Raw genomic sequence first — 24,328 nt, forward strand, 5'->3', positions numbered from 1 at the left:
CTTAGAGTTTTTGTTAAATAAACAATGCCACAGTGGCATGGCATGTTTTGTTGTTCATTTAAAGTGGTATTTACCTCATTTTAAGACCTGCAAAGGACCATATTATTTTTGATTATGTCTTGATAGTTTAAACCTTGCAAATGAAAGAGTGTACTTTCTTTTTTTAAAACCACGATTGCAAGTGTTAAGGGCATTCACACTTAATGCTTAATTGGGGGACGAGATCACATCACGAATATACTCAGTAGACCAGCAGACGGTGCTGCAAACCCACAGATAAATGCTGAAAGGTGTTTGGAGGAATGGAGAGTGAGACTGCATCCATAAAGAGCAAATATTGCTGCTCAGCGTTTTAGGACACTAGAATGTGATGCCATACATTATTCCAAAGATAAATTAAAAGCTTAACCTGCAAATACATTTCATGTTAGCATTTGTTAAAATGGCAACAATAAATATAGACTTAACAGTCAGTTGCTGCTTGGAAACCTTTTCATGGCACATTTACTTCAGATTTATGTGCTATGGTTCTCCCTCTCTCTGAATGTATGTACGTACGTATGTAGAGAATTATAGCATTTTGACTGACAAATGACTTTTTTTTTTTGGCGAATAACAGATAGATTTAAGAAATATACAGTAAACCATCCTAATACATTGATACTAGGTATGTCATTTCTTTCCTGTTTGTATGATATAAAAACCAGGAGCAAAGTGTTGTCTTTGTCCTGTGCAGAGCAATTAGCAAAAGAAAAATATCTCCTGAAAAAAGATTTTGTAAAAAACGATTTTGACAATCCAGCTCCAGACAGAATTCTCAGATTTGGAAGGATGCGTTCAGAGCAATCGTGGAGTTAAAGTTGCCACAAGATATAATAAGTATGCAGGGAGAAATATTAATGTGGTAACCATGATCTCATAACATTAGACATCCTAGCTTCAAGCATTTGGTAAAAGTGGGAAACACACTGAGTTCAGGTCATGGAGTGGTGTCATGGAATTCAGGATAAGAATCTTCAGGAAAGACTGAGGCCAAATTTGAACAGTCTTTAGCCCTGCATGAAAAATCTAAGCCCCTTCATTCAGTTAAAATGTGTAAGAGTACTCTGGACCTCAGTGTGGGGCAAAGGTTCATATTCAAATCGGGCAACTCTAAGCACATACCCAAGATAACAAAGGAATAGCTTCAGGATGGCACAGATTTGGACAGACTCAGAACCCGATTTAAAATCTCTGGAGAGATCTGAAAATCTATCCAACCTTATGGGAGAAACTGGCCATAGTCAAAAAGACTTGAACCTTGTAATTGCTGCCAAAAGTACTTAAACTATTGAGCAAAGGCTGTGAATACTCACGTAATAAATGTGCAAGAATTACAAGCAAACCTTTTTCATGCTGTCATCATTGTGTATAAAATGTTGAACTGAAAAATGAATTTACTCCATTTTTGAAATAAGGGTGTAAAAGTCACAAAATGTGGAACAAGTGAAATGCTGTGAATACTTACTGGATACACTGTAATTAAAAAAAAAAAATCACCTTTTATTTTGAAAAGTCATCAAAAGTTTACCCAGGCAGCACAGGAAATGGCAAGAAAATGCAGTTGGTATTTTATTCAGTTTTTAACTTTATTTACACAATAAATAGAAATGTAAAGAAATAAAGCAACAACAGACAGAATCAGAATCCTCTGATCAGAATTTTATCTGAATCTTTCCCACAGGTGGTGCAGATGGTGTCAGATCATTCAGATGAGGGTTTCACAACAGTCGTGTGACAGACCTGATAGCAGGTCTTAGTCTGTCCATCGTCGTCCTCTGCTTGATATGCCATCAAACATAAATCAAGCCATGGGTGCTGACCTGAGGACGAACGGGCAGACATGACAAAGCATCCAGCAACACAAACCTGCGGCTGACATTAAGCCTGCTGCTGCTTCTGGTTTTGCAAAGCTGCAGGAAGGTTTTTTTGTATATTGTTATATATAGATATATATATTGTTCACATACTGTTTTGTGCAATGTTTTGTTTCCCCAAATCTCTACCACAGAGCTGTAAAGTTAGACATATTAAAAAGCCAAATTAATGCCTTTGAAGCTTTCAGTATGTCATGTCTGATTCTATGTTTTGGTCCAGTTCATTACACAATTTAGATCTAAAGTTATTATGTTTCCGTAACTAAAACTGAAGAATTATTCTAATGATTTGACCATGCACACTGTATGAAAGATGGACATGAGTCATGTCACATTTTTATGAGTGTTTTCCAATTTCCATCTTTCTGTTTTCAAACTGGACTTCCAAAAAGCATGAAAGAAGCAACTGCAATGAAAAACACAGAAGCTTTTTTTTCTGACGTCAGAGATCCAGGTAGCTGAGAGGCACTGGAGATTTCTATACAGCCAGACCTTTTTTTTAATATGACCAGAGGAGCTGGGACCTATTGGCCTTTTTAAAAAAAAACATGCAGGTTTAAGGCACACATCCTCAACTTTTCTGACCAAGAAGCTATGTCAATTTTTTATGTACTGTGTATGGGTTTGACAGACATACCCACATTGCCACCTGGTGGACAGAGAGAGTCCATGATTTGGCAGATGCTGTTCTGAGCTTCCTGATTGGCTGAAGCATCCTCTGCAGACACACCAAAGAATGATTCCTGGTGAAAAAAGAGAGTAAAACTCACAACTAGCATTTACATCTACAAAGCTCACAGACATTATAAACAAAAGTTACTTTCAGTTATCCTCTTATTTATATCTTGCTGTAAGAAGCAAATTAATGTTTCTACTTTACCCACATTCTTGGTTAGACAAGAGCTTTTAAAAATTCAGAATTTGATTTGTTGACATCCAAAACACCAAAATATATTAATTTTGGACCTGACTTCTTTAGGGCAAAAAACTCAATCAGCGCAAAATTTTACAAGACAACAGTGAAATATATAATAAATCCAGATGTTCTCCCTTTGTCTAATCCCATCTGACACCAAACAACAGGAATGTGAAACTCACAGCGTGTCTCCACAGGAAGACATCCAGCGTGTCGGTGGCATCCTGCAGCTCCAGTTTCATTAGCAGGATGAACTGCAGCGGCTGAATGCCGAGAGCTGCAGGCCAAATAAGCAGAAACATCGCCTGATTTATTTCAGAAGTTCAAATTGACCTGGATAGAGATCAACCAGGAATTTCTACAACTCAGTGAGGAAACAAGTGAGAAAAAGACACAAACACAGGAATAGTGCGGTTTCTAATATAATAACTTTTGAATCTGTTCTTGATGCATTCAAGGTCAACACCTAATTAAAGTTATGATATCCTAAAAAACAGGGCTGCACCCTAATGTCAATTTAAAAAAAATTATTATTGAGACCAAAAAATGCATAAGAAATTTCCCAAAGATGCCATTTTTAAATGTCTTGTTTTGTCTAACCAACACTCTAAACACAAAGATACTCAAATGTGCCAATGTCCACAGAGGAAAAAGTGCAGCCTGAGAAGTCTTAGCTGACATTTGACAATCGACGAGTTTGTTTTGCCACAATAGTCACATTAATGTCTCCACATTATTCACTTCGTTCTTTGTTGCGCTGCTTGGAACTTGGAAGTTGAAATATGATTTTGGCTTCAGTTATGAAAAAGTTGTAAAAAAAACACAAGATAGTCGGGAGAAAAAATGATTACTTTTTCATATTCGTTTTTACTACAAAGCCCGCTTTCATCTCACGTTTTAAAATAAAGCCCTTCCCACAAAAACCAAACCCACAGGTCCCTACGAACATGAAGCATTGGCAATTTTGTGTTATCTGTTTGTTTTAATTGCTTTCAGCTCTTCTCCACCACCAGTATTTACTCCAACAGTCTGATGATTCAAACAAATCTCTGTCTCACCTTCAGCGATAATTTTCTCATCTATCATCTCAACTCCTTCCCAACTCTGCTCCCTCACTGCAGCCTTGGAACACCGCTTACAGCTGGAACACACACACACACACACACACACACACACACACACACTACAATGACGACATGTTCAAGAACTAACACGACTGTTTGAATCAGAATTTGAAGGTCAAAAAACATTTTTATATAAAAGCTTCTGAACTGCCAATCTGTTTAAGGACAGTAACTTATGAATAAGAAAAATGACAAGGCAACAACAGCAGACACACAAAACCAAACATACTGTCTCACTGTGGAAATTCATCTTGTGGTGACATAATGGATTAATAAAAGCATCATCTGTTCTGTATTTTTGTTATGAATGAGTTACTCCTAAGAATTCTCTTAAAATATTTAATTATATAAAAATAAAGAGATAAAAATGACAGAAAATAACAGCCTGTGACAGCCTCTCAATATCCATTATTTAAGTGGGCGGGGTCAAGAAAATTCAAACACACTCTTTAAAATGACTACGCTGGCTTGTATTTGAGTCATTATAAAGGGTGTGTTTTATTTATTTGTTATTTGTCTTCGTTACAATCTTTAAATTGCATGTGCGTATAACCATTTAATATATAAATTTGAAAAACATTTAAAGTATAAATAATAATCAGTGGCTGTCAATATTGATGGAATCGTTATGACTGATCAAGCTCCTGCTTAGCTCTACCAGCGCTCTATCAGTGTGTGAGATTTATCTCTGACCCGTAATATCTTTTCCTGCCTCTGAACAGAAAAGGTGCAGATAGGTCGAACAGAGACAGGTGACCTCCTGATGCCCTTACGGGGATGATGTTCTGGTAGCTGGCCATGAGCTGGCACATTTCCTCCAGTGTTGAACCTGTAAGATACCAAGATATCAGAGTTTTTGTGGATTTGATGATGGAAGGATTCCTAGACCAGTCTTGATATTTCTTTTGATATGTTTTTAGCTTTTATGCTTTCTAATAATTGCGGATTGTTACCCATGAGCAAGATGACATCCTTGGTTTTGCCCTCAAACATAAGCTGAGTGAGCAGGTAAACAGTTAGAGCTCGGTTTGAGGGACCTGGGGCGTGTCTTGGGAGGCTGACCTGTCCAGAGAGCACCCATGGTGGGGGACTGCAGGGTCCACAGTCCTTTGATGCCTCAGAGAAGATACTTTCCAACAGCTCATCATCTGGGACATCCTGCCTGAGATCATCATCATTTTAAACTTATATATCAACACCATCTGAGATCAAATCAAAATCTACTAGTGCTGTCAGCGATAATCTTGTTAAAATGATGAATGAACGCCATAACTGCATTAACGCGGAAAATCTCTGATAACGAGTTACCGCGGATCGCCCTTGCGTGGGGCTGGACGGCGTCAAAGCGTTAGCGCGGTTAGCTCATTAATGCGTTAGCGCCATCCAGCGGGGCGATCTGCGGTAACTCGTTAACGGAGATTTGCAGTTATGGCATTAATGTCATTTTAATGAGATTAACACTGACAGCACTAAAATCTACACATTACCACATGAAGCAACAACACAGCGTATGTGCCTACATTGATTTACACTTGCTGCAGTAAAGCTTGAGCGCCTCATGCAGTCTGTGGGGTTCATAGGCCTTCAGCTGGGCCCTGACATGGTGAACTCGACCCAGGCCACTCCGCTTAACTTCAGATAGTGTCACCTTCTGCATGTCATGGCCACAGCTTCTCTCTGAACACAAACACCAACCCACAGAGGAAAAATGTTCATCATTAAACACTTGGTAGTAAATAGTAAATAGAATGGATAACAATTATTAAAATGGTAAATAAATATAAAACCACATTAGAAATTATACACAGATGTCATTTTTAAAATAAATTAAGGATTTACTTTAAAAAAAGTCGTTTTTATTTAGACAGGATTGGTCCTAATTTACTGCTTTATATTCATTATAATACATTACCTGCACTTCCAAATCAAACCAATTAGCAATTACCAATGCAGTGCCGAATTTCATACCTGTACTGCAATCCAGTGTTTCACCATCTACAACACAGAACAAATCGAAGCATCAAAGACGGAACGAAACACAAGAAAGCAAATAAATAAGCATTAAGTTGGACAGGCTTAAATTTAGCACACAACAGCAAGCTCGCTATCCTGAATTAAACATCTCCTTGGTACTGTACAACAGTTTGTAAAGCAATATCTGAAGAACTACATAGAAGTAAATTCAACACTACAGTTTTAGTTATAAATTTCTTTAGCTGTTCAGTACAGATAAAAGGTAAACACTATACAAGCATTACACAAACAGAAGCTTTCAAAGGACAAAAGTAAATTAATTTGGGTTTTAAAACTAAACTAACTGTACTTTATAAAAAAAAACTATACCACTGTTACTATGTCATGAATTCAATTATTATTCCTATTTTCCTGTAATGTTTCGAAGTCTGTTAAGGTAAAACATGAAGTTCAAATACAGCATATTTGTTTTTCGCAATCACAATAAAAACAAAACTATGATATCTTCCATCTTTTTTAACAAAGGTATAAACAAAATTGTGGATTTGGAATTTACAGTTTTTGGAATGTTATACACATAATATTACTGCATGAGCGATTATATAAGTGTCCTGTAAAATCAGACTTGTTTGAAATCTATTTAAGTTTAATCAGTAGGAGCAGCAGTGACCATAGTTAGTACGGAAGTGCGACATCTAGAGCTCATTCGTACCAAGAGACTCTGGTGGAGTTTTCCAGACCTCCAAGAGATCTGAGTCATTGAGTTCAGAGAGTGCTGCTTCATCATTTTCTTGGAAAGCTTCAATAACTCTATAGACAGAAATAAAAAGAAAAGAAATGTATTTAGTGATGCAATCAAAAACAAAGATGACAAAAAAATACTACACACTTAGCAAATAAAACCAGGAACATGAATCAAATACTACAATAAAATTATAGTTTACAGACAAAAACAAGAGCATCCATAATACCGGGTTGATTCTTAACCAAGATCAAGTCTTGGTGGCGATAATACTCCGTTATGGACAGCTGTGTACACCATGGAGTTGGCTTCCCTAAAACGTTTTTTTCAAGACACTTTTTCTCAAAAAAAGTGTCTAAAGTAGATCTTACTTACTCAACTGGTATAGTTACTAGTAAAACAGTGTGGGAGCACAGTTGTGTGTTACTGATAAATGCATTTTTCTTCATATTGTCCAGTGCTGCTGTGACAAAAGGACCCCACTCACACAGACTTGTAATGCACGTAAATGTTTGTTTACAAAAGCTTTACAATTTCAGTTCATACAGCTTGCAAGCTGTCTCTTCCTGCTTCGCTCCCCACAATGCTCTCACGCCATGTCCCGGCAAACTACCCAAACAGTCACAATAAGATGATGGAGGTCAGTTTTAGTCAGTCATCACCTGACACCACACCCTGAACCCACTGCTCCACCCCTCTGCTGCAGCCGAGGAACAAACCACATTTTTCTCTCATCTCTCACCGTACCTCTTCAGCTCCTGCACGTCAGGGCTGTTATCAGGAAGAATCCCGATCCCTCTGCCATATGACGTCCCTCCGTGCAGATGAAAAGCCAGGTGATCTACCTGTAATTGGCTTCTGGTAAGACCAGGCACTGTACTGGATCCTGCAATTGCTCGCAGGTTGTAGATCCTCAGGAAGACTCCAGGCTGATGGGACCCCCCCCCCCCAAAAAAATAGTCAGAAAAGACAAAACTTTTTAGTATTGAAATGCTATAAAAACAAAAAAACAAACAAACACCAAACAAAACATGTTTTCAACTAGTAACCTGCAAGAGAGATGAAGACATCAGCACAAAAATGCCAAGTCAATTGTGAAGTTTGTTGTAAATGTATTGTGGCTTCAGTGTTTCACAAAAACATTTGGCAAGACAAAAGACAAACAACAGATGATGTAACTATTTTCAGTCTGAGCAACAACAAACATTCTCCCACTCTCTCACTGGTGCCATGCAAGTCACCATCTGTAACAACTCGGGGTTCGGTGCGACTTCAGTGACGCCGACATGTGGAACATTAATCACAGGAAGAAAATAGTTATAGAGCCTCGTCTAACTCTGAGAGCTGTCGTCCCAGCAGCGTAACAACACCTGGATGCTTTGTGTTGTTTTTGAAAAACTTCAACGTCCTTCAAAACTTTAATACCGTGTACACAAGGAATGTTAATAATATGAATACAAAGTGCACACATGTCAGTGTTCATATAGTCGAATCCTGCATACATCCCAAATGTAATAATCTGGGTCAGATAATAGATTCAAACTGAGGACCTTATTGCCTTGAGGCATCAGTGCTAACCACAGCACGACCATAATGCCCTATCCTGAAATTCTTCCACATTTTTTTCCAGATTGGTGAATCTGTGGCCATTTTACTTCTGAAAAAGCACTTTTCTGTCTTTCTAAGACACAGTTGTTTATATCCAAACGTGTTTATTGACCCGTTGTCAATTAAGCTACTTAGCTGCAAAATGTTCCTCCAGCTATATTTTTTTTAATACCAGTTACTTATCAGCAGATGGCAATGTTGCACCAAACCTACAGTCAGTGGTGGTGACAGTGATTCAGAGACTGGTCATTGGATTTGGGGGGTTTGTCATTTTGTTTTTTCTCCTCTCTCAGCTGTGATGATCCTGTAGCCAAAAGCAATCAAAAAACACTTCAGTAATCAAGTGTCCGAGCGACTCACTGACGCTTTGAGAGCTAGACACATACATATGGCCAAAGGCTAATTAAAGTCCTGAATCCTTGACACCAACACAAAGATCTGGTTATGGCTTGGACCCAGTTGTTCTTAGACATGTGAGTGTGACAACTAATCACTACGAAGTTGTTCTAAGCTTTGATTAAGAATTTAAGAATTGCAATGAGAACGGCTTCTTCTGGGATGACAACATATATGGATGTCTTACAATCTTTCTTTAATGTTTTCATTCTATTTTAATTCTCCTTATTATATTATCCCTCTGTTCAGCACTTTGGCCGACACTTGATGTCTTTTAAATGTGCTATATAAATAAAGATGACTTGAGTTGACTTGACAATGCAAAGCATTGCAATGTGCAGGATAATGCACCAGCTACCGCAGGCACTGTAGCCACAAAGCTATGAAGATAATGTAAACCTAATTCATTACACTGTAAATAAAAATTTAGTAACAATTAATCAATACTAATGACGAATAAGCAAAAATTCCCCGAAGACCTATGATGTAAACAAACAGGAAGTAAAAGCAAGAAACATGCCCGGCTTGGACAGTCTCGGTCGTTGTGTCCTTGGGCAAGACACTTCACCCGTTGCCTACTGGTGGTGGTCAGAGGGCCCGGTGGCGCCAGTGTCCGGCAGCCTCCCCTCTGTCAGTGCGCCCCAGGGTGGCTGTGGCTACATTGTAGCTTGCCATCACCAGTGTGTGAATGTGTGTGTGAATGGGTGGATGACAGGTTGTGTAAAGCGCTTTGGGGTCCTTAGGGACTAGAAAAGCGCTATACAAATACAGGCCATTTACCATTTACATTTAGGAAAATGTGTAGGAAAGTATAGAACAACAAAAAACAAGATGATACAAATATGAAAGATATGAAAGCCACAGACTACGAAAATGAATGGCTAAACAGACAATTATGACAATGGGTGGGAGTAGGAAACTTGTACTTAAGATCATCTTTAAAAAATGCAGCCAATGCATTTTTTAAAATAAACAACAGGAGATGTGTCACTCCTGTAACATCTGTAACACCCAGCAGTCGCCTCGTTGTTCTGACACACACAACAAATCTATTGACTACACTACACACCAACTACACTGAAAAAAAGGCCATGTTGGATTTACTTGATTTAGGGCTGCTCGATTATGGCAAAAATGATAATCACGATTATTTTCACTGAAATTGAGATCTCGATTATTTGACGATATTTATTTAACCCTTTAAGACCTACCATAGAACCAAGTCCGCCAGAGCTTATATTATTTTTTTTACATGCTGTAGTGCCATTTGTGGGAGCATTTCAAGTTGCTATACAACTGTTATAGCCCATCCATCCATCCATTCACTTCCGCTTATCCTTTTCAGGGTCGCGGGGGGCGCTGGAGCCTATCCCAGCTGTCATAGGGCGAAAGGCGGGGTACACCCTGGACAGGTCGCCAGTCTGTCGCAGGGCTAACACACAGGGACAGACAACCATTCACACTCACATTCACTCGCACATTCACACCTAGTGGCAATTTGGATTATCCAATTAACCTATCCCCACAAGCTGCATGTCTTTGGACGGTGGGAGGAAGCCGGAGTACCCGGAGAGAACCCACACAAACACGGGGAGAACATGCAAACTCCACACAGAAAGACCCCGGCCTGATGTTGGAATTGAACTCAGGACCTTCTTGCTGTGAGGCAACAGTGCTAACCACCGTGCCACCGTGCTGCCCGTGCTGTTATAGCCCATATTTTAATAATATGTATGCATTAAGTCCATAGTAACTACATTAATTGCAAAAAAGTGCAATAAACTACAAAAAAAATTGAAAATCGTTTTTGGTTTTTTTACATATATTTCTATTTGGAGAAATTTAAGAGGTTTATCCCTCAAAACTTTAAATACAAAAAAGTTGCAAAAAATAGTTTACAATAACAGGAAACTTATTTTGAGTGTCTTCATAGTTTTATTTTGGAGATACACCAATTTTTATATACTGCAGGAAAAACAAAAAACAATCCTATGATGCAAATTTGCAAAGAAAACAACAGGTGCATCAAAATAAACTATTTTAAGCAGCACAATTCAAGTTCTAAGCATCACAGAAACTATTCAGAAAAGTATAGAGTCAAACATGACTTATAAAAACACCAGTATAGGCTTTTAACACTAGGAAGGCCCAGGCTTCTACCTTTCTACCTTTAAAACCCGGAGAGCAGCCAAATGGCTGGTAGGCTTTTAGCTAAGCTTTAGCTTCAGGCAAGTGGAAGCTAAATTGGCTAGTCATTCATATGTAAATTGGGTTGTTACCTGGGAATTCTGGAGGGAGGGGAGTGGGGGTGTGTGGATGAGGGGGTGGGGGAGCTGCTAAAAGCGGTGAGCTTCCTTTTGTTTCATCTTGATGCATTCTCAATCATCCAGGGAAACAAATCTCCAAAAGTCACCAACTTGGAGTGTTTCAGTTTGCCATCTTAGGGAGAAATCAACACACATGGGTGTAGGTCCTTTGTTGCTGAGATTTATTGATAAAAACAGTACAAAAAATCAACCATTTGTACACATTTTTACAAATAATTATAAAAAGTGAGTGAGTACATTTCAACATTTTCAGCAATCACTCACAATCCTGGCACTGCCATGGTATCTGTAGTCTGCATTTACCACATGTGTATCTGTTGCAGTGAACACATCGCACAGTGGCATGATTGTTCTTGCAATTGTGTTTGACCTGACACATGGCTCTTTTTCCAGGGCTCGGTGTGGAGGGTTGTGTCAAAGGCAACTGTTCTTTTCTTGCCTTCTTCGCAGCTACATGAGAGTGAGCTAACTCCCTTGCAAGCTCCACCAGGAAGTCCACCCGTCTTTCCTTCGTCCCGGAGCATGCTTGATACAGCACATGTGCATTCAGTGCTGCCATGTCAATCATGTTATAAAACACGGCAACTGGCCAGCGCCGTGTTCCTCTGCGGACAGTGTACTCCCGAACCATCTGGTCCATCACATCCACGCCACACTTTGTTTTGTTGTAAAGGGTGACAGTGTTTGGCTTCCTTTTGGTAGTGTTATCAGTCTGAACCACGCCGTGCATGCTGCTAAGAATATAGACTGTCTTCTTCCGTTTGGCCGCATACGCCGTCAGCGTGGCAGCAGAGGTTGAAAACACCTAAGAAATAAGATAAATTGTTATTTCCATAGCACTTTTACACACAATGAAAGGGAGACAGGTCCCCACCTGTTCTTCACGCCACACTGTGCCATCTTTCGCTGTCTCAGTCCCCAAACAAGCTCTCTTTTTAGGTGGAGAAGCAGTCTCCTCATCTGCAGTGTGAACAAATTCAAATTGTGAGCAATGGGAAGGTCCAGTATCTCCTCCTTTTTCACATCGCTTTCACTTGCGCAAAAACTTCTTAGACGGAAAACCACCATCCTCGGCACAGTCAACAAGATTCGCAGGGAAATTCCTCAATCCACTAGACAGACAGATCGCAATGAATTCACCACTCAGGTATGTTGCAGGTCTTTTCTGGTTCTATGTTTATGTGTTTCATTGTGTGTAAAAGTGCTATGGAAATAACAATTTATCTTATTTCTTAGGTGTTTTCAACCTCTGCTGCCACGCTGACGGCGTATGCGGCCAAACGGAAGAAGACAGTCTATATTCTTAGCAGCATGCACGGCGTGGTTCAGACTGATAACACTACCAAAAGGAAGCCAAACACTGTCACCCTTTACAACAAAACAAAGTGTGGCGTGGATGTGATGGACCAGATGGTTCGGGAGTACACTGTCCGCAGAGGAACACGGCGCTGGCCAGTTGCCGTGTTTTATAACATGATTGACATGGCAGCACTGAATGCACATGTGCTGTATCAAGCATGCTCCGGGACGAAGGAAAGACGGGTGGACTTCCTGGTGGAGCTTGCAAGGGAGTTAGCTCACTCTCATGTAGCTGCGAAGAAGGCAAGAAAAGAACAGTTGCCTTTGACACAACCCTCCACACCGAGCCCTGGAAAAAGAGCCATGTGTCAGGTCAAACACAATTGCAAGAACAATCATGCCACTGTGCGATGTGTTCACTGCAACAGATACACATGTGGTAAATGCAGACTACAGATACCATGGCAGTGCCAGGATTGTGAGTGATTGCTGAAAATGTTGAAATGTACTCACTCACTTTTTATAATTATTTGTAAAAATGTGTACAAATGGTTGATTTTTTGTACTGTTTTTATCAATAAATCTCAGCAACAAAGGACCTACACCCATGTGTGTTGATTTCTCCCTAAGATGGCAAACTGAAACACTCCAAGTTGGTGACTTTTGGAGATTTGTTTCCCTGGATGATTGAGAATGCATCAAGATGAAACAAAAGGAAGCTCACCGCTTTTAGCAGCTCCCCCACCCCCTCATCCACACACCCCCACTCCCCTCCCTCCAGAATTCCCAGGTAACAACCCAATTTACATATGAATGACTAGCCAATTTAGCTTCCACTTGCCTGAAGCTAAAGCTTAGCTAAAAGCCTACCAGCCATTTGGCTGCTCTCCGGGTTTTAAAGGTAGAAAAGCCAAATGGCTGGGCTCTGGGCCTTCCTAGTGTTAAGGAGTACAAGTAAAAAACTACATTTTCCGCGAAAATGACGTCACTTCCGGTTTCGGGCAGGAAATGGCGGACATGCGATAGTTCGTGTTGTTTCATATGCAAAAAAAATTATTGCGCTAGCTTACGCGGTTCCGGTTCTACAGGGATTTAAAAATAGTTACGCAAAACGGAGGTGTTGCTCTGACCGGCTTTAAAGGGTTAACAATAACAATGTATTGAATAATGACTTTAAAAAATAATATAAAATAGTGTGCAAATACTGATAACAGTGCAAATGTTTGCAATATAAGAAGTAAATGAAAAATGTAAACATCTATGTTTAGTGAACTTTGCAGTGTTGCTCTGTGGTGCAGCTACTACATCCTAGCAAAGTTTACACACTATGTCTACTTGATGTCTGACTCTGCGAACCCATAATGTTTCCACACCACTGAAGTTTTTTTTTACCTCTCTTTTCAACCAGCGGCAGTCACTCTCCTCTCCAAACAACTTCTGCTTAGCTTTCCGAGCTTCCCTCGGGTCCTCTTAATTTGTTGTGACGCGTGTTCGAAATGCAGAGAGGTGCGCTCAATTTGCCACACGGAGCAGCGCGAGAGTAAAGCACGAGGGAGGGGCTAATAATCGGCTCAGTCATTTTTAATGATCGTTGAAAGCCCAGATCGTAATCGTGATTAAAATTCGATTAATTGAACAGCCCTAACCTGATTCAGTAGTGGACATTGGCTGCACACAAATTGTTTGCTTTGGCAGAAACTTAAACAACTGAGTTAAATCAGCACAACCTTTTCATATTCAGTAAACCTGTACATTTTGTGTTCATAAAACGCGATTGAAACATGTTCAGATGGAGTAAGTTGAGCTCTTGGAATGTTTTAATCCTTCACAATTTTGTCATTTTATTTCAACACTATTCAATAACTTTTACACCAATACTACTTGGTCACTTAAATACTACATGTTGTCTTCATTTTACATAATGTTCAACAAAGTCTAGATCCTGGTTACCATAAAAATTGAATGGGTCTACAACAACTACCATCCTCCTATCTTTATCCTGGTTGCAGGGGGGCTGGGAAATAACCCTGAAGTGATAGGTTACGAGGCAGGGTACACCCTGAACAGCTCACCAGTCTATCACATAGAAACAAACAACCATTTACACTTACATTCACGGGTCATTTAGAATCACCAGTTAACTGCATGACTTTTAACTGTGGGAGGAAACCAGAATACCCAGAGAGATACCACTGCAAACTAGCCAGAATGTGGATTTGAACCCAGGACCTTCTTACTGTGAAGCAACAGCACTAACCACCATGCCAACAATGTAGGAAATTCAGGAAAGCTATGATTTCCTGTATTTGATGCAGAATTTTTTTGTTTTTGTCCTTGACAGGTTAAGGGCGACCGTGGCTCAGGGGGTTGGGAATCGCATCTGCAACCGGAAGGTCGCCGGTTCGATCCCCGGGCTCTCTGTCCTGGTCGTTGTGTCCTTGGGCAAGACACTTTACCCTACCGCCTACTGGTGTTGGCCAGAGGGGCCGATGGCGCGATATGGCAGCCTCGCTTCTGTCAGTCTGCCCCAGGGCAGCTGTGGCTACAACCGTAGCTGCCTCCACCAGTGTATGAATGTGAGAGTGAATGAATAGTGGTATTGTAAAGCGCTTTGGGTGCCTTGAAAAGCGCTATATAAATCCAATCCATTATTATTATAATCCACAACAAAAAGCAATAGCATGCACGTAGTGTGTGTGTGTGTAGTTGTCTGCCTCTTATAACGCCAGTGATTTTCCTGCAGTTTGAAATCTTGTGCGATCTTGTGAATTTCATGAGTTCAGCAACTCTCACTAGATTGTATCATGTCATCTCAACAAGAACAAATTAAGTTGTTGAATTTCGTACAGATCCTTCATGACTTAATTACGTTCATAGAAACATGAAATTATTGTGTTCAAATTACAAGTTAGACTTTTTTAATGTAACAACCACCCAATTTACTTTTTCAGTATACCAAAAAAAGTAGAGGTGACTGCTTGACTTGACTGAGATGGATGCCTTCCTGAAACCCCGATCCAAAGAGCGCGAGTCTGAAACCCGTGCAGTGTCGCAGGATTTAACATTGATATATTATTGACTTACTTCACTTGAACATGATATGAACAATTTAATCTAGCCTCTTTGCATATCATGTAGTTTCTACACTATATAGTTAAACTTAACTTTAAAGCATGAGGCAATTGTGTTAAATACACACAAGATGCTTGCGTAAATCCAAGAGCTGGCCAATCCCTTTTTTTCAGTGTACACAAGACAACACACTAACTTTAGACTCCAAACACGTTAAACGTCGCAAATCTCTCACATCTCAAAACACTCCTAAAACTTCCTAAACAACTAAATGCCATGTTGCCATATCACTTTTTGATTGGTCGACATGGTAAATATTTCCACCAATAGGAAAAGGTGGGGTTTTTTTTGGTTTTGTTTTTGCTCACAGGCCGAGAGTGCTTTCGAGCAGTTTCCTTATAAAATGCCGTTTTAAACGTTTCTTTCTGCAGTAAATATAAACAATAATAGTATTCAGAAAAAAACAAACATTGCAATACTTTTTATCATAACTCTGGTTTTACGTGGCCTATCAACACAATTCAAAAACTGGTATAAAGTCCACACTTTTTCCGTCGATGTTGCATTAACTGGCATTAACTGGCATTAACTCAGCCAGTTAATGCGAGACAAATCTAACTGCTCATTAAAGATTTCTGGTTTGATCAGAAAATAAAACATTGGTCCATACACCTGAAAGTCCCAAAAACATCTTGTGAATTCTGTCTACGGATGTATCTCTGTATTTCCGTGGTGCTGATGCTGTGCTGAGCGGAAAGCTCCTGAAGCATTTGAAGTGTCGGAAAGTGGAAAGCTAACAACTTCCCTCTCACCAGTAGGCTAAGTGATTTTTAGCCAATTACAAGTTGAATCTGGTACTTGGGGTTGTTAGTTAAGATACCGTCATTAAGAAGAGGCATAACTAATGTGTCTATGCGAAATAATTTGCGATGTGCGCTGCTGGCGCGGCCAATTATTTTTTAATGCACCTTCTCAGATTAATTCACTGCGTGTCGTGCCCAGGGCTGGACTGGGACTAAAAAAATTGTCCCGGGAATTTGACTTGAGATCGGCCCACCAGGTATTATAGGAAAAACCATAAAGCCTTTAAATGAAAACAAACACTGTTGTGACAGTGATGTACAGTCTTGTTGGTATATGTATGATTTCTACACATTTTACATCAGATAAAAACTTTGGTTGTAAGCTTCAGATAATTATTTAATAACAGCCAGACATTTTAAATGAGAATAAGAAAGAAAAGTATTTCTTTTTGCCCCCCTTTCCCCGTTAATGCCCTACCTGGCCCCCTGGCAAAACTTTGCTAATAAACAAGAGAGAAAAGCTGATCAGCTGATCATTGATCAGTTTCATGATTGAAGTAGCAACAGGAGAGAGAGGGGAGAGAATGAGAGAAGAAGAGGCAGCTGTGCAGCGTAACGTTAGAATAACTCCAGCTTTGTGTCTTTTTCATTGTAGCTGAAGTACGGGACAAACTGTGTTCCTTTTCAGCTCAACACGAAACGCGTAATATTTTCTCTGAATGCGGGACGATTCAGTCTTTTTACGGGACGGTTGGCAACTCTACTGACTAACCTTATGAATAAAATAAAGTTCACTATCAGTAACATCATAGCACCCAGCCAGCTGTATATAAACTCTGTCATGCTAGCTAGTACGCAGTACGAGTTATTGTAACTGACTGTAAAAAGTCAGCACAACGAAAATAAACTCCACCTAAACTTGGTTCATATCTGACCCAGACAGACTGCAGGTAGGGCTGCACGATTTTGCATAAAATGAGAATCACGATTTTTTGGCTTAGAATTGAGATCACGATTCTCTCACGATTTTCTTTTCCAGTATAAATATTTATTGCACTTATTAACTGCACATCAACTTCGTAACAGTTGAGACTGAACATAAAAACAATAAATAAACATAAAAACAACAAATGTCTCACATTTTGTTGTTGCCGCAAAATGTACTGCTTGAAATTCCGTCTCCACCGTTGCTCGACACTGCGTGTATAGAGCAGGTAGTGCAACAATAGAAAAATAGTTGCTGGACGGCACTGTGTAGCGTTTGTCTAGGGTGTTGATCATTTTCCTAAATCCCTCGTTTTGCACAGTGTTGATGGGAGCCATATCTTTGGTCAGGTGATAAGTGATAGCCTCCGTAATTTCTTTGTGCCTGCGGGAGTTCAACGTGTATAGGGAAGCGCTGTATAAGGTTCCCGTTATTGATGTTTGGGTGGTTGACCGGGACGGATTTTCTCCTGTCACTTTCTCGTCATCCCTGACGTGCTCAACGTTGTTTTTTCCCTGCTAATTTTAGCATCACACGGCACAGCTTCTGTATCACGTGGTATAAGGCTCCGCCCTTGTCATTTGTTGAGCAGGAAGAGTGAGCGCTTGTTTTCATGCAGATTACGTCCCGGATCAAAATGCGGTACAATCGTCGTGGTCGTTTTTGGTTTTTTTTTGTTTTGTTTTTTAAATCATTGTCATTTGGAAATGAGATCGCACATAAGTATGAATCGAGATCGCGATTTTCTAACGATTAATCGTGCAGCCCTAACTGCAGGTCATAACTTCTTACCTGAAATTCAGTTCACCTGACACTCGGACTGGCGGCTGAATCGGGGCTCTCCTCCTCCTGCCTCCCCTTTCCTTCATCCACCTGCTGGCCTCCACCACTTGTTGTTACTGAATCTGTGGAAGCTCCGCCATAGCCACCACCAAACAACTGAGTTATTTTTACACACCGGCCAGCATCTGGCCAATCAACCACCTTTCATTGCCTATACCGTTACAAAGAAGAATAAAAATCATCGGCCCTCCGAGCAAATGGCCAGTCCAGCTATGGTCGTGCCAACAGTTAACCCTAGGGTTGCCGACCCCTGCTGTAGATCCTAGTGATCACTCCTGGCTGGAGTGCTGCATGGCTAATATTTCCTAATATTTGTTAATGAGCAATTCAGGGCTATGCAGAACAAAGTGAGCATCAGGCTCCTTGATAAATCCTCCACTTGATGGTGACTTGTGCAGTTACCTTGAAGTTGGCCTCTAGTGTTGTTCTTCACATCCCCAATTAATTTCTTGTAAAGCCCTATGCATTCCAGGATCCACATGTGAGGCATTGAGTCATAAGCCTTTTTGCAATCAATCCAGGCAGTGCACAGATTGGTCAGTATGGTCTTAGAGTCTCGATTGACTGCTCTGTCTACCAGTATCTGGTGTGTCTAACAATTCCTTTCTGGGCCCCTCATGTAATGAATCATGTGCCTGTTCATTTCAGCCACTATGACGCCAGGACTGGCTGGATGGGATGGTTTCTTCTGGGGATCATAACTGTCTGGCTTTCAGTTAGTCATTCCAGTTGCATTTCATCCATTAGCTGGTTCATATGTGCTGCCAGGCATTCATCAAGTGCAGTTAGCTTATTTAACCAATAGATGTCTTTACCAACTGTCACTGCTGTCTTCCTCTGTGTCATGTGGGAATCTCTAAGCTCCTGCATTCATGCACAACAAACAAAAATAATACCACAGCACACCATGTGCCAGCAGCCTTGAGCAAAGAAGTCAGATAGATGTAAATAAACCTTTTTTCGATAACTCTCCCTTTACCATATATCAATCTCCTTTTATCACATGACCACGTACAATGCTTACGTGCCATTTTAATTTCACCTACTAATTAAAAGATGTCAAAAAATATATCCTAACCTTTGCAGTAACCATTATTACCTAAATTTACTTCAACCACTCTACAAGGTCAGGAGCACTTCCTAAGAGCATAGAAAAACACTATGTTTAAATAAAAACTACTATTAAGATCATATAACTGCCACTGGGGGAGAAGGCAGCCAGTGAGACCACATACAGAGTATTTTTGGTTGCAGAGTCTCAGTTTTGTTTGGTCTCCAAAGACCTGAATATTTAGCAGCGTGAGATAGAAGAAACAACTCTAAGTACTCTGAAGATGGCAGTGTTTTCTTATTGCTACATGACAGTTTAAAAGAATTTACCACAGTTAGTGTTTGGAAAAAGGTGTAGCGAGAAATGAGAGGGTGACTAAAGCTGGAAGAGTGAGGGAAATCACCAGAGGACAGAAGGAAGGACAAATAACGGCAGTGTCATGCAGTGTCGACTCAGATGTGGCCCACTCGAGCTTGTTGTTTGTATGCACACATTAAATCCTGTGCAGCAGCCCAGAGACCCCAGGTATGATTATAATGAGCAGCTGAGAAAAACAGCACTATGTTTAGACAAGAACCTAACTCATCTGGTCAGAAGACTAAGGTCGCAGTGCGTACAAAAGGTGCTGAAGCTATTCTCTCACGTCAACAAATGCATGCTTTCATTTACATTTATCATTTTTCAGTAAACCATTTTTTGCATTCTTTGGAGGATAACTAATCTCAGAAGGATAATTTGGCATGTAGACATGATATAAGAAAAGCTTCTTTTAGCTATTCCTTTATACACAAGGGGTCACCGGACGGGAAAGGAAGCTCCTCACCTCCTGGATGTGAGCATTTGCCTTTGTTTCATACGATTGAACCTTTGATCTGCCATCTGACCAGACCATTACCTTTTCCCTTCATCCTTATTGTTTTTGTTGTAGCCTAGTCCTTTGTGGTCACTGAACGTCCTGAGTTTTACGTCAAATCATGTGGCTTTGGCTGATTGCGCACCTCTCAATTTTGTAACCTGGTGCATTGTGCTGAAGACAAAAGTGTAAGATCATGTTGGTTTTTACCACCACTTTAATGATATTCCAGTACAGAAACTGATTAACTGAAGTGTGTTAAAAAAAAAAAAAACCTTCAAAAAGTAGTAAATAATGTCACATCTAAAGAAAAAAAACTGAGAAATAATGTATCTGTCTGTAAAAGATTTCCCATACTTTTGGTGAGTTTCAAGGCAAAAAAGCATTGCTGACTAAACAGAACACAAAGATCCATTTCACACTTACCAAAAAAAATAACTTGATCATCCTCAAGACTTGAAAAAAATACTGTGTTGACTGATGAGACAAACTTTTATCAAGGCATAAAACTAACACAGAATTTCATAAAAAGAAAATCATGCAAAAAGTAAAACATGATGGTGGTTGTAGTGTGATAGTCTGTGGCTGCTTTGCTGATTCAAGACCTGGATGACTTGCTGTAATTGATGGAAACATAACTTCTGCTTTTTACCATACAAAATGCTGCAAAAAACAAAACCTCCAGCCATTGTTTGTGCATCAAATCTAAAATGCACTTGGGATATTCAGAAAGACAGCAAACTGAAATTAAAAAAAAAAAAAAGAAGCTAAAGAAAATTAAGGTTCTGGAGTGGCCTAGTTAAAATCAAGACTTAAATCTGATTAAGATGCTTTGGCCTGACCTTAAACAGGCCATTCATACTCAAAACATCTCCAATGTGATTGAATTAAAACAATTCTGCAAAGAAGGGGTAACATTTATGTATGTGGGGCCAAATGGGGCTTTCATGGGATATAGAACTCAATGCACTGGTCCAGAGCTCAGAGAGTGATCGGCCTCTGACAGAAAAATAGTACCCTGCTGCTTCCCCTGCAAACAAATCATTTTCCTTTAAAAGAGGCCAAAGAAACAGAGTGGAGAAGCCTCTGGCATCCTCTTTGAGTCTGTACGAAAACTAAACACTCCACTGTCTGCTCACCACCCGACAGCCAAGACGCCACTGCCGCCGTCTTATGGTATTAATGCTGCTTGGTCGCTCCATAAAAGACTATGTAAAGTTCAAAAGATTGCTTTGGGCTTTATGGAGCATCAGAAGCCTGTGAAAGCAGCCAAAAAAAGCAACTTTTGCCTTCACTGAGAAGAAGAAACTGTTCATTTTAAAATGGCTTATTTATGGAGCTGCAGGAAATGGATTTTAAAAGCCAGAGAGATACAGCATGACTCGACAGTGGAGCTCTTTGTGCTGGAACGTCAACTCAATGGGAGACGGGGGCTGTGACCAAAGGAAGTACACCACAATTCAAATACATCAAATGTACTCTGAGACCTAAGTTAAAACAAGACCACAAGAAATAGAAGCATTTTTTTTGTTTCTGAATCATCTAGTGATTATTTTTTTTAAATTCAAAGAGCTCCTTCAAAATCAGCTAGTTTATATAGTAGTAAGTTATGTTGTCACTTGTCCAGTAAACTACCACGGTGGAAAAATAAATCCTATAAATCCTATTATTATTTAATTGTCTTTAATGCATCTGGCTTCTTTAAAATGCCAATCTTACCCATATTAAATTTACAAGATGAAACAGGCTCCATATCACCTATTGGTTTGTGAAATCCCCTTAAGATTATTGTTATACCTTAGAAAAATCTTAGATTAAAAGGGTGAAAATAATAGTAATTAGCTAGTTTCAATAGTACTGAAAGCAGCTGTATGACATGTCTAGAAAAGGGTTATGAGTCACTTTTTCTCTAATGGTTAAAATTTTATTTGTGAAGAAATTCATGAAGTCATTACTGATTAAAGTTAAAGCAACGCTTGGCTGAAGTGAGCTCGGACTCTTTGTTGGCCTAGCTACAGTGCTGAAAAGAACTAATCGCTCCCCAAGCCGACATAAATGCATAATTTTCGCAATGGTGTCATCTCTAAACAGGAAACATTGAAGTGGAGTGGAGTGAAGGGTGTCTGCATCAGTACACACACCCCTCCCCCTACCTCGCAATTCCCAAAAAGATTCAATGACATGGAAATGTTTAGTTCGTCAAGCATGAGCGCTAAAAATTATATAATGAGTTGAAGCTGCAGGAGTTGAGCACACACTGATTGTTTTGTTCACATTGTCATAGTTATTTCTTCAAGCAAGCAAAGTTTTTTTCCCCTCACAGCGTTTCAAGAATTGACCATTAAAGAAATCAAATGGCTGCATCCCAGTTTCCCTCGATTTCTACATAGTTTAAGCTACTATGAGTTCAATCATTATATCAAGCTGGCAATGATATAAAACCACAGAGTAAAGAAACAGTTCATTTTATTTTATCTGCTCTATTTATCATTACTTTGTCAAATGAACCTTTTTGAGGGTTTAAACATGTTTAAAAACAAATGAAATTTTACGGACACATCAAGTCTTTGATAGACTCTGGGTTTCAAAAGTAAACACAGTTGGATGCACACTATTCTGAAGTTTGGCTTTAATTCAATGAAATGAAGAAAGCAGACAAAACTCAAGTCCTGGATCAAGCGTGGGCTCACTTATTGCATAACATAGGAATCAGCTTAAGTTTTTTTTATTTAATGTATGTTCTTAGTGAGGGGTTTAGGAATGTGGATTTCCAATAATTTATATTTGTCCTTGAATAACCTACATTTGCACTAATTAGAATCGCCATATCAAATAATCAATCAAACAATCCATAACCAATTCTGGACATCGATACGATGTCCAAACTAGGTCCACAATTTAGACCATGACCCAACTTGCATGTAAATATGACGTTCGACATTTGAATTCTGGGTAATGTTTTGATCTATGACAGATACAGGAAATTGACATAATTAAATGTAATATGCTAAATGAGCTTATGACCTCCCACATTTTTGACCAGCTTAGTGTTACAGCAGTAAACAACACTGATTCACAGAAACAAAGATGTAGGGATAAATATTTCAGTAAAAATTTATTTTCTGCTAAATTCGTATTGAAATGGGTATCTTTTACTTCATTTTAATGACCTAAAAGGAAAAAAAAAAAAAGGTTTTCACTCTTTAATTACCAAATGTCAATGCTGTCAGTGAAAGGATTTTGCAGTGTTTGTGTTTCCACAGTTATCACATCATAAAAACAAACAAACAAATAAATAAATAAATGCATACTATTAATTTTAAATTACCGTAATTGTCGGGCTATAAGCCGCTACTTTTTGCACAAGCTTTGAACCCTGCGGCTTTTAGTCAGGTGCGGCTTTTCTATGGATTGTCCATGATTTTTGTCATATCGTAAGACGATTTGTTTTGTTTGTTCCGCTGTTGTACGGCACTACGTTGCCTGGTGGAAGGGCGTGTGATCAGACACACAGTATCGGGGTTCAAGAGTGGTATGTTGGTCACGTGTCCATCCGCCAGGCAACATAGTGCCACACAAGTAGCGTGAAAGACAAACTTCAAAGTAGCGCTACGCATTCAGCGGGAGGCGTGGATGACGAGCGGCGATAAACTTGCGAAAAGCAAGTTATGCTCAACTCCACCGGTGGAATCTGACAGCGTGGAAAAGTGTCAAAACATTCATGATCACCAACGGATTTCGAAGGGCTGGACTGCTGCATGATGGAGAGGAGGACACCGCCACGGCCCTTCTGAGGGTGTTCGACTCTGACACTGACAACGAGGATTTGTTTGGTTTTTAAAGTGACAACAAAGGAGAGAAGCGGAGAGTGGATGACGTAGCCTGAGCCTGAGCCTGTTCGTATCCGACACTGGAGAAGAGGACTTTGGTGGTTTTAGTGCGCAGGAAGATGGTGGTGAATGACTGACTTTTCTTCTTGTTAAAGCCGTGTCACTGCACCTGAGCCTAAAAGGTAGTCCGGATCTATTTTTCTGGTGTGCTGTAGGTTATTGTTATGTACTACATTTGTTACTCATTTATGAAGCACAGTACATGTTTCGTACTTGTAATTACCGCTACTTGTACATATACCTAAAAAGTTATGCAAATATGTACCCATAACTTGTTTTTCAAAATATTAATAAAAGTGATGTCTCCAAACAGCCATCTCTTTCCTGACAATTCCCTTTGTGCACATTCTCTTACATATGATAAGTCAACATTGAAACACCTGCGGCTTTTGGTCAGGTGCGGCTAATGTATTTACAAAACAGGATTTTCCCCTGATTTTAGCTTGTGCGGCTAATATTCAGGTGCGCTTTGTAGTCCGGGAAATACGGTAATTGTTCCACTCCACAACATTTATAACAAGCAATGGAT

General features: G+C 39.7%; 2 protein-coding genes and 1 long non-coding RNA gene across 8 annotated transcripts in view; 1 reads left to right on the plus strand and 2 right to left on the minus strand.

Moving 5' to 3' along the window:
* Positions 1-1,609: 1,609 nt before the first annotated feature.
* pot1 (protection of telomeres 1 homolog) overlaps positions 1,610-24,328 on the minus strand; it is a 60,491-nt gene continuing 37,772 nt past the window's right edge. For 2 of the 6 annotated variants that reach the window (XM_026174766.2, XM_026174765.2), the window contains exons 11-20: positions 7,420-7,601; positions 6,643-6,740; positions 5,925-5,951; positions 5,477-5,633; positions 4,910-5,118; positions 4,650-4,785; positions 3,891-3,973; positions 3,015-3,109; positions 2,554-2,659; positions 1,610-1,862 (exon numbers count right to left, since the gene is read on the minus strand). In XM_026174766.2, coding sequence (XP_026030551.2) covers positions 1,744-1,862; positions 2,554-2,659; positions 3,015-3,109; positions 3,891-3,973; positions 4,650-4,785; positions 4,910-5,118; positions 5,477-5,633; positions 5,925-5,951; positions 6,643-6,740; positions 7,420-7,601 — 1,212 coding nt within the window. In that variant the 3' untranslated portion in view covers positions 1,610-1,743. The remainder of the gene's footprint in view (positions 1,863-2,553; positions 2,660-3,014; positions 3,110-3,890; positions 3,974-4,649; positions 4,786-4,909; positions 5,119-5,476; positions 5,634-5,924; positions 5,952-6,642; positions 6,741-7,419; positions 7,602-24,328) is intronic. The other 4 variants (XR_013910543.1, XM_026174769.2, XM_026174768.2 and 1 more) reach the window with 4 other exon arrangements.
* LOC145430130 (uncharacterized) lies at positions 11,142-12,010 on the minus strand. The gene is made up of 2 exons (XR_013910549.1): positions 11,878-12,010; positions 11,142-11,808 (listed from the first exon to the last, which is right to left on the minus strand). It is a non-coding gene; the product is annotated as an uncharacterized LOC145430130 (long non-coding RNA).
* LOC145430126 (uncharacterized) lies at positions 11,807-12,906 on the plus strand. Its single transcript, XM_080304538.1, has 2 exons — positions 11,807-12,150; positions 12,240-12,906. Exons 1-2 carry the CDS (start codon positions 11,995-11,997, stop codon positions 12,786-12,788), a joined length of 705 nt encoding a protein of 234 aa, XP_080160664.1. The 5' UTR covers positions 11,807-11,994; the 3' UTR covers positions 12,789-12,906.

This window comes from Astatotilapia calliptera, chromosome 7, assembly GCF_964374335.1.
Source record: "Astatotilapia calliptera chromosome 7, fAstCal68.1, whole genome shotgun sequence".
Classification (NCBI taxonomy): domain Eukaryota; kingdom Metazoa; phylum Chordata; class Actinopteri; order Cichliformes; family Cichlidae; genus Astatotilapia; species Astatotilapia calliptera.